Source organism: Physella acuta, unplaced genomic scaffold, assembly GCF_028476545.2.
Source record: "Physella acuta isolate Inbredline_101_S28 unplaced genomic scaffold, ASM2847654v3 ptg000256l, whole genome shotgun sequence".
Lineage (NCBI taxonomy): Eukaryota > Metazoa > Mollusca > Gastropoda > Physidae > Physella > Physella acuta.
Genome location: NW_026731775.1, coordinates 1,166,697 through 1,182,269, shown reverse-complemented (window position 1 = coordinate 1,182,269; position 15,573 = coordinate 1,166,697). Strand labels below are relative to the sequence as shown.

General features: G+C 41.5%; 1 protein-coding gene across 1 annotated transcript in view; it reads right to left on the bottom strand.

The window, feature by feature from the left end:
• LOC131938743 (voltage-dependent calcium channel gamma-5 subunit) overlaps nucleotides 1–14,774 on the bottom strand; it is a 34,084-nt gene extending 19,310 nt beyond the window's left edge. Inside the window, exon 1 of the mRNA XM_059296883.1 lies at nucleotides 14,391–14,774. Coding sequence (XP_059152866.1) covers nucleotides 14,391–14,583 — 193 coding nt within the window. The 5' untranslated portion in view covers nucleotides 14,584–14,774. The remainder of the gene's footprint in view (nucleotides 1–14,390) is intronic.
• Between the last annotated feature and the right edge of the window lie 799 nt (nucleotides 14,775–15,573).

Here is a 15,573-nt window from a genome sequence, read left to right as displayed (position 1 = left end):
TCTACACTCTACACATTTGTCCTGCTCCCACACTCTACACACTTGTCCTGCTCCCACACTCTACACATTTGTCCTGCTCCCACACTCTACACATTTGTCCTGCTCCCACTGTCTTCACACTTGTCCTGCTCCCACACTCTACACATTTATCCTGCTCCCACACTCTACACTCTACACATTTGTCCTGCTCCCACACTCTACACTCTACACACTTGTCCTGCTCCCACACTCTACACATTTGTCCTGCTCCCATACTCTACAGTCTACTCATTTGTCCTGCTCCCACACTCTACACATTTGTCCTGCTCCCACACTCTACACATTTGTCCTGCTCCCACACTCTACACATTTGTCCTGCTCCCACACTCTACACTTGTTTATTAACATCATGATGATGTACTGGTGTTCTCAAGGTATTTGTATATTTATGTGAACATTGTGCTGTCTACTGTGTACTGTTGAAACCATTATACCAACACTTGGCCCGTCTACGGGAACCACAGTGAGCAGTATTAACGGGAACACCGTGAGGAGTACTAACGGGAACACCGTGAGTACCAACGGGAACACGGTGAGGAGTACTAACGGGAACACCATGAGGAGTACTAACGGGAACACCGTGAGCAGTACTAACGGGAACACCGTGAGTACTAACGGGAACACCGTGAGGAGTACTAACGGGAACACCGTGAGTACTAACGGGAACACAGTGAGGAGTACTAACGGGAACACCGTGAGGAGTACTAACGGGAACACCGTGAGGAGTACTAACGGGAACACCGTGAGGAGTACTAACGGGAACACCGTGAGGAGTACTGACTGGAACACAGTGAGTACTAACGACACCCACGTCAGAAAACCAAGCACGGCTTTCACACATTGGATGTAAAAAAAATGGATAAATAATTCCCCCCACAAAAATAGTGGCTTATAAAAATCTGTGAAGGCGATTCCCTGGTGGAGAAGAAAATTGCTATTGAAATGTGCCAGCGACTTAATGAGTATTGATGAAAGATTGCCAGTGCATTAATAGACTGATGTTTTATTGAAGATTTCATTTGGACGTGTTGCTAGAATTCAGCAACAGCAGACGAACAAACCAGCCAGTGTCTGTAACATGCAGAGATATTTGACCCTCTATATTCTAATACTTGATCTTGACTGACTTTTTTTTTATCTTTCTGTTGTAATGCTAGATCTTGACTGACTTTTTTTTATCTTTCTGTTCTAATGCTAGATCTTGACTGACATTTTTTATCTTTCTGTTCTAATGCTAGATCTTGACTGACATTTTTTATCTTTCTGTTCTAATGCTAGATCTTGACTGACATTTTTTATCTTTCTGTTCTAATACTAGATCTCGACTGACATTGTAAAAAATCTTTCTGTTCTAATACTAGATCTCGACTGACATTGTAAAAAATCTTTCTGTTCTAATACTAGATCTCGACTGACATTGTAAAAAATCTTTCTGTTCTAATACTAGATCTAGACTGACATTGTAAAAAATCTTTCTGTTCTAATACTAGATCTAGACTGACATTGTAGAAAATCTTTCTGTTCTAATACTAGATCTAGACTGACATTGTAAAAAATCTTTCTGTTCGAATACTAGATCTCGACTGACATTGTAAAAAATCTTTCTGTTCTAATACTAGATCTAGACTGACATTGTAAAAAATCTTTCTGTTCTAATACTAGATCTAGACTGACATTGTAGAAAATCTTTCTGTTTTAATGTTTGGTCATGTATGACTCGCATGTTGCGATAAAAGCCGTGTAGGGAATATGATGCGAGTCTTAACCTCAAAGACTCCGTAAGATGAGTGCAGCCATGTCTAATGGATCCGTGTCCTACGTCAGGGGGAGGTCAAGGCGGTTGGGCTGAAACGTGATGAAAACCTCTCCCCCCCCCCCCCTGTTGTGAGCACTGGCATAAACAAAAATTCATTATGGGGGAGGGAGGGGGTATTTGCAAATTTTCACACACTAACACACACACGCAAAAAAACATTATACACACAAGCGTACACACACAAACACACCGACACACTGAAAGCGAGATAAGTTCAATGTGGCTAACGGCTATTTCTCAACCTCTTTTAGTAATTGTATCAACTGAAAAAACAGGACTTTACTGCATGTAACTAGCCTCAATCCTTTGTACTCAAACTATATTTAACCTCTTTTAGTAATTGTATCAACTGAAAAAACAGGACTTTAATGCATGTAACCAGCCCAAATCCTCACGGGTGTCTTACGGGTAGCGCCCTCCCTCCCCCTCCCTCCCCCTCCCTCCCCCTCCCCCCACTTGTCTTGTAACATTATTGATGTTAACGCATCAGGGAAAAGTAGGACTAAACTCGAGACAGAGACAATGTAACCCACAGTTAGAATAAACACAAGACAGAAACAATATAACCCACACATAGAATAAACACAAGACAGAAAATGTAACAAACTAGAATAAACACAAGGCAGAAAGAATGTAACCCACAGTTAGAATAAACACAAGGCAGAAAAAATGTAACCCACAGTTAGAATCAACACAAGACAGAAACAATATAACCCACACATAGAATAAACACAAGACAGAAAATGTAACAAACTAGAATAAACACAAGGCAGAAAAAAATGTAACCCACCGTTAGAATAAACACAAGGCAGAAAAAATGTAACCCACAGTTAGAATAAACACAAGGCAGAAAGAATGTAACCCACAGTTAGAATCAACACAAGACAGAAACAATATAACCCATACATAGAATCAACACAAGACAGAAACAATATACCCCACCGTTAGAATCAACACAAGACAGAAACAATATACCCCACCGTTAGAATAAACACAAGACAGAAACAATATACCCCACCGTTAGAATCAACACAAGACAGAAACAATATACCCCACCGTTAGAATAAACACAAGGCAGAAAAATCGTAAACACATCGCTAGAATAACACGACGGGCCGATCACATGGCTTAAAATCAACACTTGAGTGAAGTCATGCCCTATTTTAATTAGATGAATACAATTTATAGGCCATTGGCTGTTCATTTTTGTTGTGAATTTAACAGAAACGTCTTAAATTTTTTTTTCTAGATCAGTGTGGGTTAGTTGCGTGAATAGAAATAACATTGCACAAATAGACCTCCCGCTCTGAGCGAAAATAGACAATAGTTCTTATAGTTTACAATCCTTGAGTTAGACAGCAACCTAAGGGAAACTTTCTACAGCTAATTCCAACAGAATATCCCACAGCGAACATTGTTTTCAATATCCGTCACAACTTCTGACTTCCATCCATTTGTATTTCTGTTATCTCTGGTGCTTGTTTCTCAGGGGACAGTGTGCTCTTATTCCCTCACATCCTCATTCTTCATGTCTTCATGTCTTCATATCTTCATATCTTCATATCTTCATATCTTCATATCTTCATATCTTCATATCTTCATATCTTCATATCTTCATATCTTCATATCTTCATATCTTCATATCTTCATATCTTCATATCTTCATATCTTCATATCTTCATATCTTCATATCTTCATATCTTCATATCTTCATATCTTCATATCTTCATATCTTCATATCTTCATGTCTTCATATCTTCATATCTTCATATCTTCATATCTTCATGTCTTCATATATTCATATCTGGATATCTTCATGTCTTCATATCTTCATATCTGGATATCTTCATATACTCATATCTTCATATACTCATATCTTAATATTTTCATATCTTCATATCTTCATATACTCATATCTTCAAAAAAAGCGCAAACAGAAAAAGCAGAAAGGCAAGGTCCTGTCTACGTGTTTGAGGTGAGTGTAGCATCATCAGCTACTAGGTCCTGTCTACATGTTTGAGTGTAGCTTCATCAGCTACAAGGTCCTGTCTACGTGTTTGAGTGTAGCATCATCAGCTACAAGGTCATGTCTATCTGTTTGAGTGTAGCATCATCAGATACAAGGTCCTGTCTACATGTTTGAGGTGAGTGTAGCATCATCAGCTACTATGTCCTGTCTACGTGTTTGAGTGTAGCATCATCAGATACAAGGTCATGTCTACATGTTTGAGTGTAGCATCATCAGCAACAAGGTCCTGTCTGCATGTTTGAGGTGAGTGTAGCATCATCAGCTACAAGGTCCTGTCTACGTGTTTGAGTGTAGCATCATCAGCAACAAGGTCCTGTCTACGTGTTTGAGTGTAGAATCATCAGCAACAAGGTCCTGTCTACGTGGGTGAGTGTAGCATCATCAGATACAAGGTCATGTCTACGTGTTTGAGGTGAGTGTAGCATCATCAGCAACAAGGTCCTGTCTACGTGTTTGAGTGTAGCATCATCAGCAACAAGGTCCTGTCTACGTGTTTGAGGTGAGTGTAGCATCATCAGCTACTAGGTCCTGTCTACGTGTTTGAGGTGAGTGTAGAATCATCAGATACAAGGTCCTGTCTACATGTTTGAGGTGAGTGTAGCATCATCAGCTACTATGTCCTGTCTACGTGTTTGAGTATAGCATCATCAGCAACAAGGTCCTGTCTACATGTTTGAGGTGAGTGTAGCATCATCAGCTACTAGGTCCTGTCTATCTGTTTGAGTGTAGCATCATCAGATACAAGGTCCTGTCTACATGTTTGAGGTGAGTGTAGCATCATCAGCTACTAGGTCCTGTCTACATGTTTGAGTGTAGCATCATCAGCTACAAGGTCCTGTCTACGTGTTTGAGTGTAGCATCATCAGCAACAAGGTCCTGTCTACGTGTTTGCGTGTAGCATCATCAGCTACAAGGTCCTGTCTACGTGTTTGAGTGTAGCATCATCAGCAACAAGGTCCTGTCTACGTGTTTGAGGTGAGTGTAGCATCATCAGATACAAGGTCCTGTCTACGTGTTTGAGGTGAGTGTAGCATCATCAGCAACAAGGTCCTGTCTACGTGTTTGAGGTGAGTGTAGCATCATCAGCAACAAGGTCCTGTCTACGTGTTTGAGTGTAGCATCATCAGCAACAAGGTCCTGTCTACGTGTTTGAGGTGAGTGTAGCATCATCAGCTACAAGGTCCTGTCTACGTGTTTGAGGTGAGTGTAGCATCATCAGCAACAAGGTCCTGTCTACGTGTTTGAGTGTAGCATCATCAGCAACAAGGTCCTGTCTACGTGTTTGAGGTGAGTGTAGCATCATCAGATACAAGCTCCTGTCTACATGTTTGAGGTGAGTGTAGCATCATCAGCTACTATGTCCTGTCTACGTGTTTGAGTGTAGCATCATCAGCAACAAGGTCCTGTCTACATGTTTGAGGTGAGTGTAGCATCATCAGATACAAGGTCCTGTCTACATGTTTGAGGTGAGTGTAGCATCATCAGCTACAAGGTCCTGTCTGCATGTTTGAGGTGAGAGTAGCATCATCAGCTACAAGGTCCTGTCTACGTGTTTGAGTGTAGCATCATCAGCAACAAGGTCCTGTCTACGTGTTTGAGTGTAGCATCATCAGCAACAAGGTCCTGTCTACGTGTTTGAGGTGAGTGTAGCATCATCAGATACAAGGTCCTGTCTACGTGTTTGAGGTGAGTGTAGCATCATCAGTAACAAGGTCCTGTCTACGTGTTTGAGTGTAGCATCATCAGCTACTAGGTCCTGTCTACATGTTTGAGGTGAGTGTAGCATCATCAGCTACTAGGTCCTGTCTATCTGTTTGAGTGTAGCATCATCAGATACAAGGTCCTGTCTACATGTTTGAGGTGAGTGTAGCATCATCAGCTACTAGGTCCTGTCTACGTGTTTGAGTGTAGCATCATCAGCTTCAATGTCCTGTCTACATGTTTGAGGTGAGTGTAGCATCATCAGCAACAATGACATGCCTACGTGTTCGAGGTGAGTGTAGCATCATCATATACAACGTCCTGTCTACGTGTTTGAGGTGAGTGTAGCATCATCAGCTACTAGGTCCTGTCTACATGTTTGAGTGTAGCTTCATCAGCTACAAGGTCCTGTCTACGTGTTTGAGTGTAGCATCATCAGCAACAAGGTCCTGTCTGCATGTTTGAGGTGAGTGTAGCATCATCAGCAACAAGGTCCTGTCTACGTGTTTGAGTGTTGCATCATCAGCTACTAGGTCCTGTCTACGTGTTTGAGTGTAGCATCATCAGCAACAAGGTCCTGTCTACATGTTTGAGGATAGTGTAGCATCATCAGCTACAACGTCCTGTCTACGTGTTTGAGTGTAGCATCATCAGCAACAAGGTCCTGTCTACATGTTTGAGGTGAGTGTAGCATCATCAGCTACAACGTCCTGTCTACGTGTTTGAGGTGAGTGTAGCATCATCAGCAACAAGGTCCTGTCTACATGTTTGAGGTGAGTGTAGCATCATCAGCTACAACGTCCTGTCTACGTGTTTGAGGTGAGTGTAGCATCATCAGCTACAACGTCCTGTCTACGTGTTTGAGTGTAGCATCATCAGCAACAAGGTCATGTCTACATGTTTAAGGTGAGTGTAGCATCATCAGCTACAAAGTCTTGTCTGTATGTTTGAGGTGAGTGTAGCATCATCAGCTACTAGGTCCTGTCTACATGTTTGAGGTGAGTGTAACATCATCAGCAACAAGGTCCTGTCTACATGTTTGAGTTTAGCATCATCAGCTACTAGGTCCTGTCTACGTGTTTGAGTGTTGCATCATCAGCTACTAGGTCCTGTCTACGTGTTTCAGTGTAGCATCATCAGCTACTAGGTCATGTCTACGTGTTTGAGTGTAGCATCATCAGCTACAACGTCCTGTCCACGTGTTTGAGTGTAGCATCATCAGCAACAAGGTCCTGTCTACCTGTTTGTAGCGTCATCAGCTACTAGGTCATGTCTACATGTTTGAGGTGAGTGTAGCATCATCAGCTACAACGTCCTGTCTACATGTTTGAGGTGAGGGTAGCACCATCAGCTACTAGGTCCTGTCTACATGTTTGAGTGTAGCATCATCAGCAACAAGGTCCTGTCTGCATGTTTGAGTGTAGCATCATCAGCTACAACGTCCTGTCTGCATGTTTGAGGTGAGGGTAGCATCATCAGCTACAAAGTCTTGTCTGTATGTTTGAGGTGAGTGTAGCATCATCAGCTACTAGGTCCTGTCTACATGTTTGAGGTGAGTGTAACATCATCAGCAACAAGGTCCTGTCTACATGTTTGAGTTTAGCATCATCAGCTACTAGGTCCTGTCTACGTGTTTGAGTGTAGCATCATCAGCTACTAGGTCCTGTCTACGTGTTTCAGTGTAGCATCATCAGCTACTAGGTCATGTCTACGTGTTTGAGTGAAGCATCATCAGCTACTAGGTCCTGTCTACGTGTTTGAGTGTAGCATCATCAGATACAAGGTCATGTCTACATGTTTGAGTGTAGCATCATCAGCAACAAGGTCCTGTCTGCATGTTTGAGGTGAGTGTAGCATCATCAGCTACAAGGTCCTGTCTACGTGTTTGAGTGTAGCATCATCAGCAACAAGGTCCTGTCTACGTGTTTGAGTGTAGAATCATCAGCAACAAGGTCCTGTCTACGTGGGTGAGTGTAGCATCATCAGATACAAGGTCATGTCTACGTGTTTGAGGTGAGTGTAGCATCATCAGCAACAAGGTCCTGTCTACGTGTTTGAGTGTAGCATCATCAGCAACAAGGTCCTGTCTACATGTTTGAGGTGAGTGTAGCATCATCAGCTACTAGGTCCTGTCTACGTGTTTGAGGTGAGTGTAGAATCATCAGATACAAGGTCCTGTCTACATGTTTGAGGTGAGTGTAGCATCATCAGCTACTATGTCCTGTCTACGTGTTTGAGTATAGCATCATCAGCAACAAGGTCCTGTCTACATGTTTGAGGTGAGTGTAGCATCATCAGCTACTAGGTCCTGTCTATCTGTTTGAGTGTAGCATCATCAGATACAAGGTCCTGTCTACATGTTTGAGGTGAGTGTAGCATCATCAGCTACTAGGTCCTGTCTACATGTTTGAGTGTAGCATCATCAGCTACAAGGTCCTGTCTACGTGTTTGAGTGTAGCATCATCAGCAACAAGGTCCTGTCTACGTGTTTGCGTGTAGCATCATCAGCTACAAGGTCCTGTCTACGTGTTTGAGTGTAGCATCATCAGCAACAAGGTCCTGTCTACGTGTTTGAGGTGAGTGTAGCATCATCAGATACAAGGTCCTGTCTACGTGTTTGAGGTGAGTGTAGCATCATCAGCAACAAGGTCCTGTCTACGTGTTTGAGGTGAGTGTAGCATCATCAGCAACAAGGTCCTGTCTACGTGTTTGAGTGTAGCATCATCAGCAACAAGGTCCTGTCTACGTGTTTGAGGTGAGTGTAGCATCATCAGCTACAAGGTCCTGTCTACGTGTTTGAGGTGAGTGTAGCATCATCAGCAACAAGGTCCTGTCTACGTGTTTGAGTGTAGCATCATCAGCAACAAGGTCCTGTCTACGTGTTTGAGGTGAGTGTAGCATCATCAGATACAAGCTCCTGTCTACATGTTTGAGGTGAGTGTAGCATCATCAGCTACTATGTCCTGTCTACGTGTTTGAGTGTAGCATCATCAGCAACAAGGTCCTGTCTACATGTTTGAGGTGAGTGTAGCATCATCAGATACAAGGTCCTGTCTACATGTTTGAGGTGAGTGTAGCATCATCAGCTACAAGGTCCTGTCTGCATGTTTGAGGTGAGAGTAGCATCATCAGCTACAAGGTCCTGTCTACGTGTTTGAGTGTAGCATCATCAGCAACAAGGTCCTGTCTACGTGTTTGAGTGTAGCATCATCAGCAACAAGGTCCTGTCTACGTGTTTGAGGTGAGTGTAGCATCATCAGATACAAGGTCCTGTCTACGTGTTTGAGGTGAGTGTAGCATCATCAGTAACAAGGTCCTGTCTACGTGTTTGAGTGTAGCATCATCAGCTACTAGGTCCTGTCTACATGTTTGAGGTGAGTGTAGCATCATCAGCTACTAGGTCCTGTCTATCTGTTTGAGTGTAGCATCATCAGATACAAGGTCCTGTCTACATGTTTGAGGTGAGTGTAGCATCATCAGCTACTAGGTCCTGTCTACGTGTTTGAGTGTAGCATCATCAGCTTCAATGTCCTGTCTACATGTTTGAGGTGAGTGTAGCATCATCAGCAACAATGACATGCCTACGTGTTCGAGGTGAGTGTAGCATCATCATATACAACGTCCTGTCTACGTGTTTGAGGTGAGTGTAGCATCATCAGCTACTAGGTCCTGTCTACATGTTTGAGTGTAGCTTCATCAGCTACAAGGTCCTGTCTACGTGTTTGAGTGTAGCATCATCAGCAACAAGGTCCTGTCTGCATGTTTGAGGTGAGTGTAGCATCATCAGCAACAAGGTCCTGTCTACGTGTTTGAGTGTTGCATCATCAGCTACTAGGTCCTGTCTACGTGTTTGAGTGTAGCATCATCAGCAACAAGGTCCTGTCTACATGTTTGAGGTTAGTGTAGCATCATCAGCTACAACGTCCTGTCTACGTGTTTGAGTGTAGCATCATCAGCAACAAGGTCCTGTCTACATGTTTGAGGTGAGTGTAGCATCATCAGCTACAACGTCCTGTCTACGTGTTTGAGGTGAGTGTAGCATCATCAGCAACAAGGTCCTGTCTACATGTTTGAGGTGAGTGTAGCATCATCAGCTACAACGTCCTGTCTACGTGTTTGAGGTGAGTGTAGCATCATCAGCTACAACGTCCTGTCTACGTGTTTGAGTGTAGCATCATCAGCAACAAGGTCCTGTCTACATGTTTAAGGTGAGTGTAGCATCATCAGCTACAAAGTCTTGTCTGTATGTTTGAGGTGAGTGTAGCATCATCAGCTACTAGGTCCTGTCTACATGTTTGAGGTGAGTGTAACATCATCAGCAACAAGGTCCTGTCTACATGTTTGAGTTTAGCATCATCAGCTACTAGGTCCTGTCTACGTGTTTGAGTGTAGCATCATCAGCTACTAGGTCCTGTCTACGTGTTTCAGTGTAGCATCATCAGCTACTAGGTCATGTCTACGTGTTTGAGTGTAGCATCATCAGCTACAACGTCCTGTCCACGTGTTTGAGTGTAGCATCATCAGCAACAAGGTCCTGTCTACCTGTTTGTAGCGTCATCAGCTACTAGGTCATGTCTACATGTTTGAGGTGAGTGTAGCATCATCAGCTACAACGTCCTGTCTACATGTTTGAGGTGAGGGTAGCACCATCAGCTACTAGGTCCTGTCTACATGTTTGAGTGTAGCATCATCAGCAACAAGGTCCTGTCTGCATGTTTGAGTGTAGCATCATCAGCTACAACGTCCTGTCTGCATGTTTGAGGTGAGGGTAGCATCATCAGCTACAAAGTCTTGTCTGTATGTTTGAGGTGAGTGTAGCATCATCAGCTACTAGGTCCTGTCTACATGTTTGAGGTGAGTGTAACATCATCAGCAACAAGGTCCTGTCTACATGTTTGTGTTTAGCATCATCAGCTACTAGGTCCTGTCTACGTGTTTGAGTGTAGCATCATCAGCTACTAGGTCCTGTCTACGTGTTTCAGTGTAGCATCATCAGCTACTAGGTCATGTCTACGTGTTTGAGTGTAGCATCATCAGCTACAACGTCCTGTCCACGTGTTTGAGTGTAGCATCATCAGCAACAAGGTCCTGTCTACCTGTTTGTAGCGTCATCAGCTACTAGGTCATGTCTACATGTTTGAGGTGAGTGTAGCATCATCAGCTACAAGGTCCTGTCTACATGTTTGAGGTGAGTATAGCATCATCAGATACAAGGTCATGTCTACATGTTTGAGGTGAGTGTAGCATCATCAGCAACAAGGTCCTGTCTACATGTTTGAGTGTAGCATCATCAGCAACAAGGTCCTGTCTACATGTTTGAGGTGAGGGTAGCATCATCAGCTACAACGTCCTGTCTACATGTTTGAGGTGAGGGTAGCACCATCAGCTACTAGGTCCTGTCTACATGTTTGAGTGTAGCATCATCAGCAACAAGGTCCTGTCTGCATGTTTGAGTGTAGCATCATCAGCTACAACGTCCTGTCTGCATGTTTGAGGTGAGGGTAGCATCATCAGCTACAACGTCCTGTCTACGTGTTTGAGTGTGGCATCATCAGCAACAAGGTCATGTCTACGTGTTTGAGGTGAGTGTAGCATCATCAGCAACAAGGTCCTGTCTACGTGTTTGAGGTGAGTGTAGCATCATCAGCAACAAGGTCCTGTCTACGTGTTTGAGTGTTGCATCATCAGCTACTAGGTCCTGTCTACGTGTTTGAGTGTAGCATCATCAGCAACAAGGTCCTGTCTACATGTTTGAGGTTAGTGTAGCATCATCAGCTACAACGTCCTGTCTACGTGTTTGAGTGTAGCATCATCAGCAACAAGGTCCTGTCTACATGTTTGAGGTGAGTGTAGCATCATCAGCTACTAGGTCCTGTCTACGTGTTTGAGTGTAGCATCATCAGATACAAGGTCCTGTCTACATGTTTGAGTGTAGCATCATCAGCTACAAGGTCCTGTCTACATGTTTGAGTGTAGCATCATCAGCTACAACGTCCTGTCTACGTGTTTGAGGTGAGGGTAGCATCATCAGCTACTAGGTCATGTCTACATGTTTGAGTGTAGCATCATCAGCTACAACGTCCTGTCTACATGTTTGAGGTGAGGGTAGCATCATCAGCTACTAGGTCCTGTCTTCATGTTTGAGGTGAGTGTAGCATCATCAGCTACTAGGTCCTGTCTTCATGTTTGAGGTGAGTGTAGCATCATCAGCAACAAGGTCCTGTCTACATGTTTGAGTGTAGCATCATCAGCTACAACGTCCTGTCTACATGTTTGAGGTGAGTGTAGCATCATCAGCTACAAGGTTCTGTCTACATTTTTGAGTGTAGCATCATCAGCTACTAGGTCCTGTCTATATGTTTGAGGTGAGTGTAGCATCATCAGCAACAAGGTCCTGTCTACGTGTTTGAGTGTAGCATCATCAGATACAAGGTCCTGTCTACATGTTTGAGTGTAGCATCATCGACTACAAGGTCCTGTCTACATGTTTGAGGTGAGTGTAGCATCATCAGCAACAAGGTCCTGTCTACATGTTTGAGGTGAGTGTAGCATCATCAGCAACAAGGTCCTGTCTACATGTTTGAGGTGAGTGTAGCATCATCAGCAACAAGGTCCTGTCTACATGTTTGAGGTGAGTGTAGCATCATCAGCAACAAGGTCCTGTCTACATGTTTGAGGTGAGTGTAGCATCATCAGCTACAAGGTCCTGTCTACATGTTTGAGGTGAGTGTAGCATCATCAGCAACAAGGTCCTGTCTACATGTTTGAGGTGAGTGTAGCATCATCAGCTACAAGGACATGTCTACGTGTTTGTAGCGCCATCAGCAGTTTACGGATAACGGCATGCAGTCTATTATTTTTGCTTTACGAAAACACTTTATATGTATGTCACTCTATGGGTAGATTCACCAAAGCGCATTAGAATTATTTCCCATAATTTTTGAGTTGGTCAAGTTTCGAATGTTTTAGAGAAAATTGCAGGTTGAAAGTTTTGAATAATACTATCACTAACCTTCTAGCACTTACGTCAAACAATATATCATGGCCATCTGGCAATAATTATTTGATTCTAGCTCATTGTTATGGAAATAAATATCTTTTTCTGGGGTAAATACATGAAAGCAAAATAAATCTTTACCTGCGGTAAGCTAATGGAAGAATGTAAAACTTAGAGAGCAGTAATAAATCTTGCCATAGGAATACTTAATGAGGGCATTGATCAAGCATTTTAATTAATTAATTGATATCTGATTATAAAACAAAGTATGCCTTATGTATGTCTGACATTAGCTGTACCTGGTTATAAAACAAAGCATGCCTTGTGTGTGCCCAATCTGACACTAGGAATTCGCTAAGAAATTTCAGAATTCCAATGGGAATGTATTGAAGAATTCCAATGGGAATGTACAGAAGAAAAAATCGAATTAGAAAGTGATCCAAGAGTAGGACCAAAGTGATCCAAGAGCAGGGCCAAGGGTCGTCCGGGGAAATTACATTGGTTGGTCCACATCACGTGACTGGTGGCTCTCAGCAAATACAACCGCTAATAAGTAAAGAGAGCTCAGAGATACGACGATCAGCTTTCTTTTAGATCAGTTGTACATTGGTCAGCGCGCATGTCTGGTTGATTTTAAATCGAGCCATTATCCGCCATAGGTACCAACAGCTGACAACAGTGATATCAGCAACAACTGCTTTAAGGTCAAAGTGTCTTTTGTTTTCTAACCTTCTCTTAATAGCTATATACAATTTATGATAGCTGAATTTTGCACCAGACACATTTGTTGTTTACTATATTACATATCTGTTAACTGTTATGGATCAAGATGGGGGAGGGGTTGAGAGGGCAGCAACAAGAGGACCCAGATTTTTAGCCCCTTATCCCCCCCCCCTAAATTGAATTTCTTTTCCTTACAAATTATGGTAAACTTAAATGTATGCATATTTCTTCTTCTTATTTTTTTTTACTAGAAAACCAATTTTTTAATCAGAAGTTTATTTCACATTAAAACGCTCTAGGATAAGTTACACGTACACACCCTCTAGTATAAGCTACACGTACACACCCTCTAGTATAAGCTACACGTACATACCCTCTAGTATAGATATAAGCTACACGTACACACTCTCTTGTATAGATATAGATGCTCTATCGATGCGGCTCATAAAGAAGTTATGGTACATAAGTTCTAGACATTGGTTCATAAATTAGCAGGGTGGTTAAAAGTTTCCTTTGATTTGGGACATCAGTACTATAAAAGTAAACAACGCGCAATGTGAATAAGAGCTTTTTTCACTCCAGGAAGTAATTTTGTGAGTCACAATTTGTTAGCAGCTCTACCTATACTTATTTATTATATATGTATACATATATATATATATATATATATATATATATATATATATATATATATATATACATACATATATATATATATATATATATATATATATATATATATATAAACATACATATATTTACATACATATTTATATATACATATATATATATATATATATATATATATATATATATATATATATATATATATATATATATATATATATAAACATACATATATTTACATACATATTTATATATACATATATATATATATATATATATATATATATATATATATATATATATATATACATATATATATACTTATATATACTTATTTATTATATATGTATACATATATATATATATATATATATATATATATATATATATATATATATATATATATATATAGTGTATATAACCTAGTTTAAATCCATTTTATAAGACTTGATACTGACCATATTTACAGCGCCTCCAAAGCCCCGAATAAACACTCCGATAAAAGGCGGGTATTGATTTATTTTGTTGGAATCTTTCTTTGGTAAACAGCCAGTAATCCGTTGCCACAGATATGCTGAGCAGACCAAAGGCGGCACATGCACAGACGCTGGTCATGACGGTCAGTAGCCGGCGTTTGCTACAACAGTCCATGGTAGTCTCGACACGCCAGAGCAGCGACCCCTCCACAAGGTCGGCGTACCTTCAGCTCCTGCTTGGCTTATAGAGGGAGGAGAGTTTAGGAGTTGTACAACCATCGATGTTGTAGCTAAGTGGATGCTTCGTACAAGTTTAGGAGTTGTACAACCATCGATGTTGTAGCTAAGTGGATGCTTCGTACAAGTTTAGGAGTTGTACAACCATCGATGTTGTATCTAAGTGGATGCTTTGTACAAGTTTAGGAGTTGTACAACCATCGATGTTGTAGCTAAGTGGATGCTTCGTACAAGTTTAGGAGTTGTACAACCATCGATGTTGTAGCTAAGTGGATGCTTCGTACAAGTTTAGGAGTTGTACAACCATCGATGTTGTATCTAAGTGGATGCTTTGTACAAGTTTAGGAGTTGTACAACCATCGATGTTGGAGCTAAGTGGATGCTTCGTACAAGTTTAGAAGTTGTACAACTATCGATGTTGTAACTAAGTGGATGCTTCAGACAAGTTTAGGAAGAGACCATCGATGTTGTAGTTAAGTGGATGCTTCAGACAAGTTTAGGAAGAGACCATCGATGTTGTAGTTAAGTGGATGCTTCAGACAAGTTTAGGAAGAGACCATCGATGTTGTAGTTAAGTGGATGCTTCAGACAAGTTTAGGAAGAGACCATCGATGTTGTAGCTAAGGAAGGGATCATGGTTCAGTTAGCGATGATTATCTAGGGAGTTGATTGAAGTTTCGTGGAACAATTTATCCTGGTTTCAAAATGCGGTTGGAAAATTATAATGAGTTGAAAGATTGCTGATGAATTCTAACCAGTTTTTCCTAACCATTTCCGTAAATTTCAGACAAGATCCTGTACTCCACCCAGTGGTAGAGATCTGTGAAAATAAACGTATATGTATATTATTATAATTATATTAAGTAGCCTAGAACACTGATATCTTAATAAATAATTGGTTTGTGATTTAGAAGAGGGGTGGGATAGG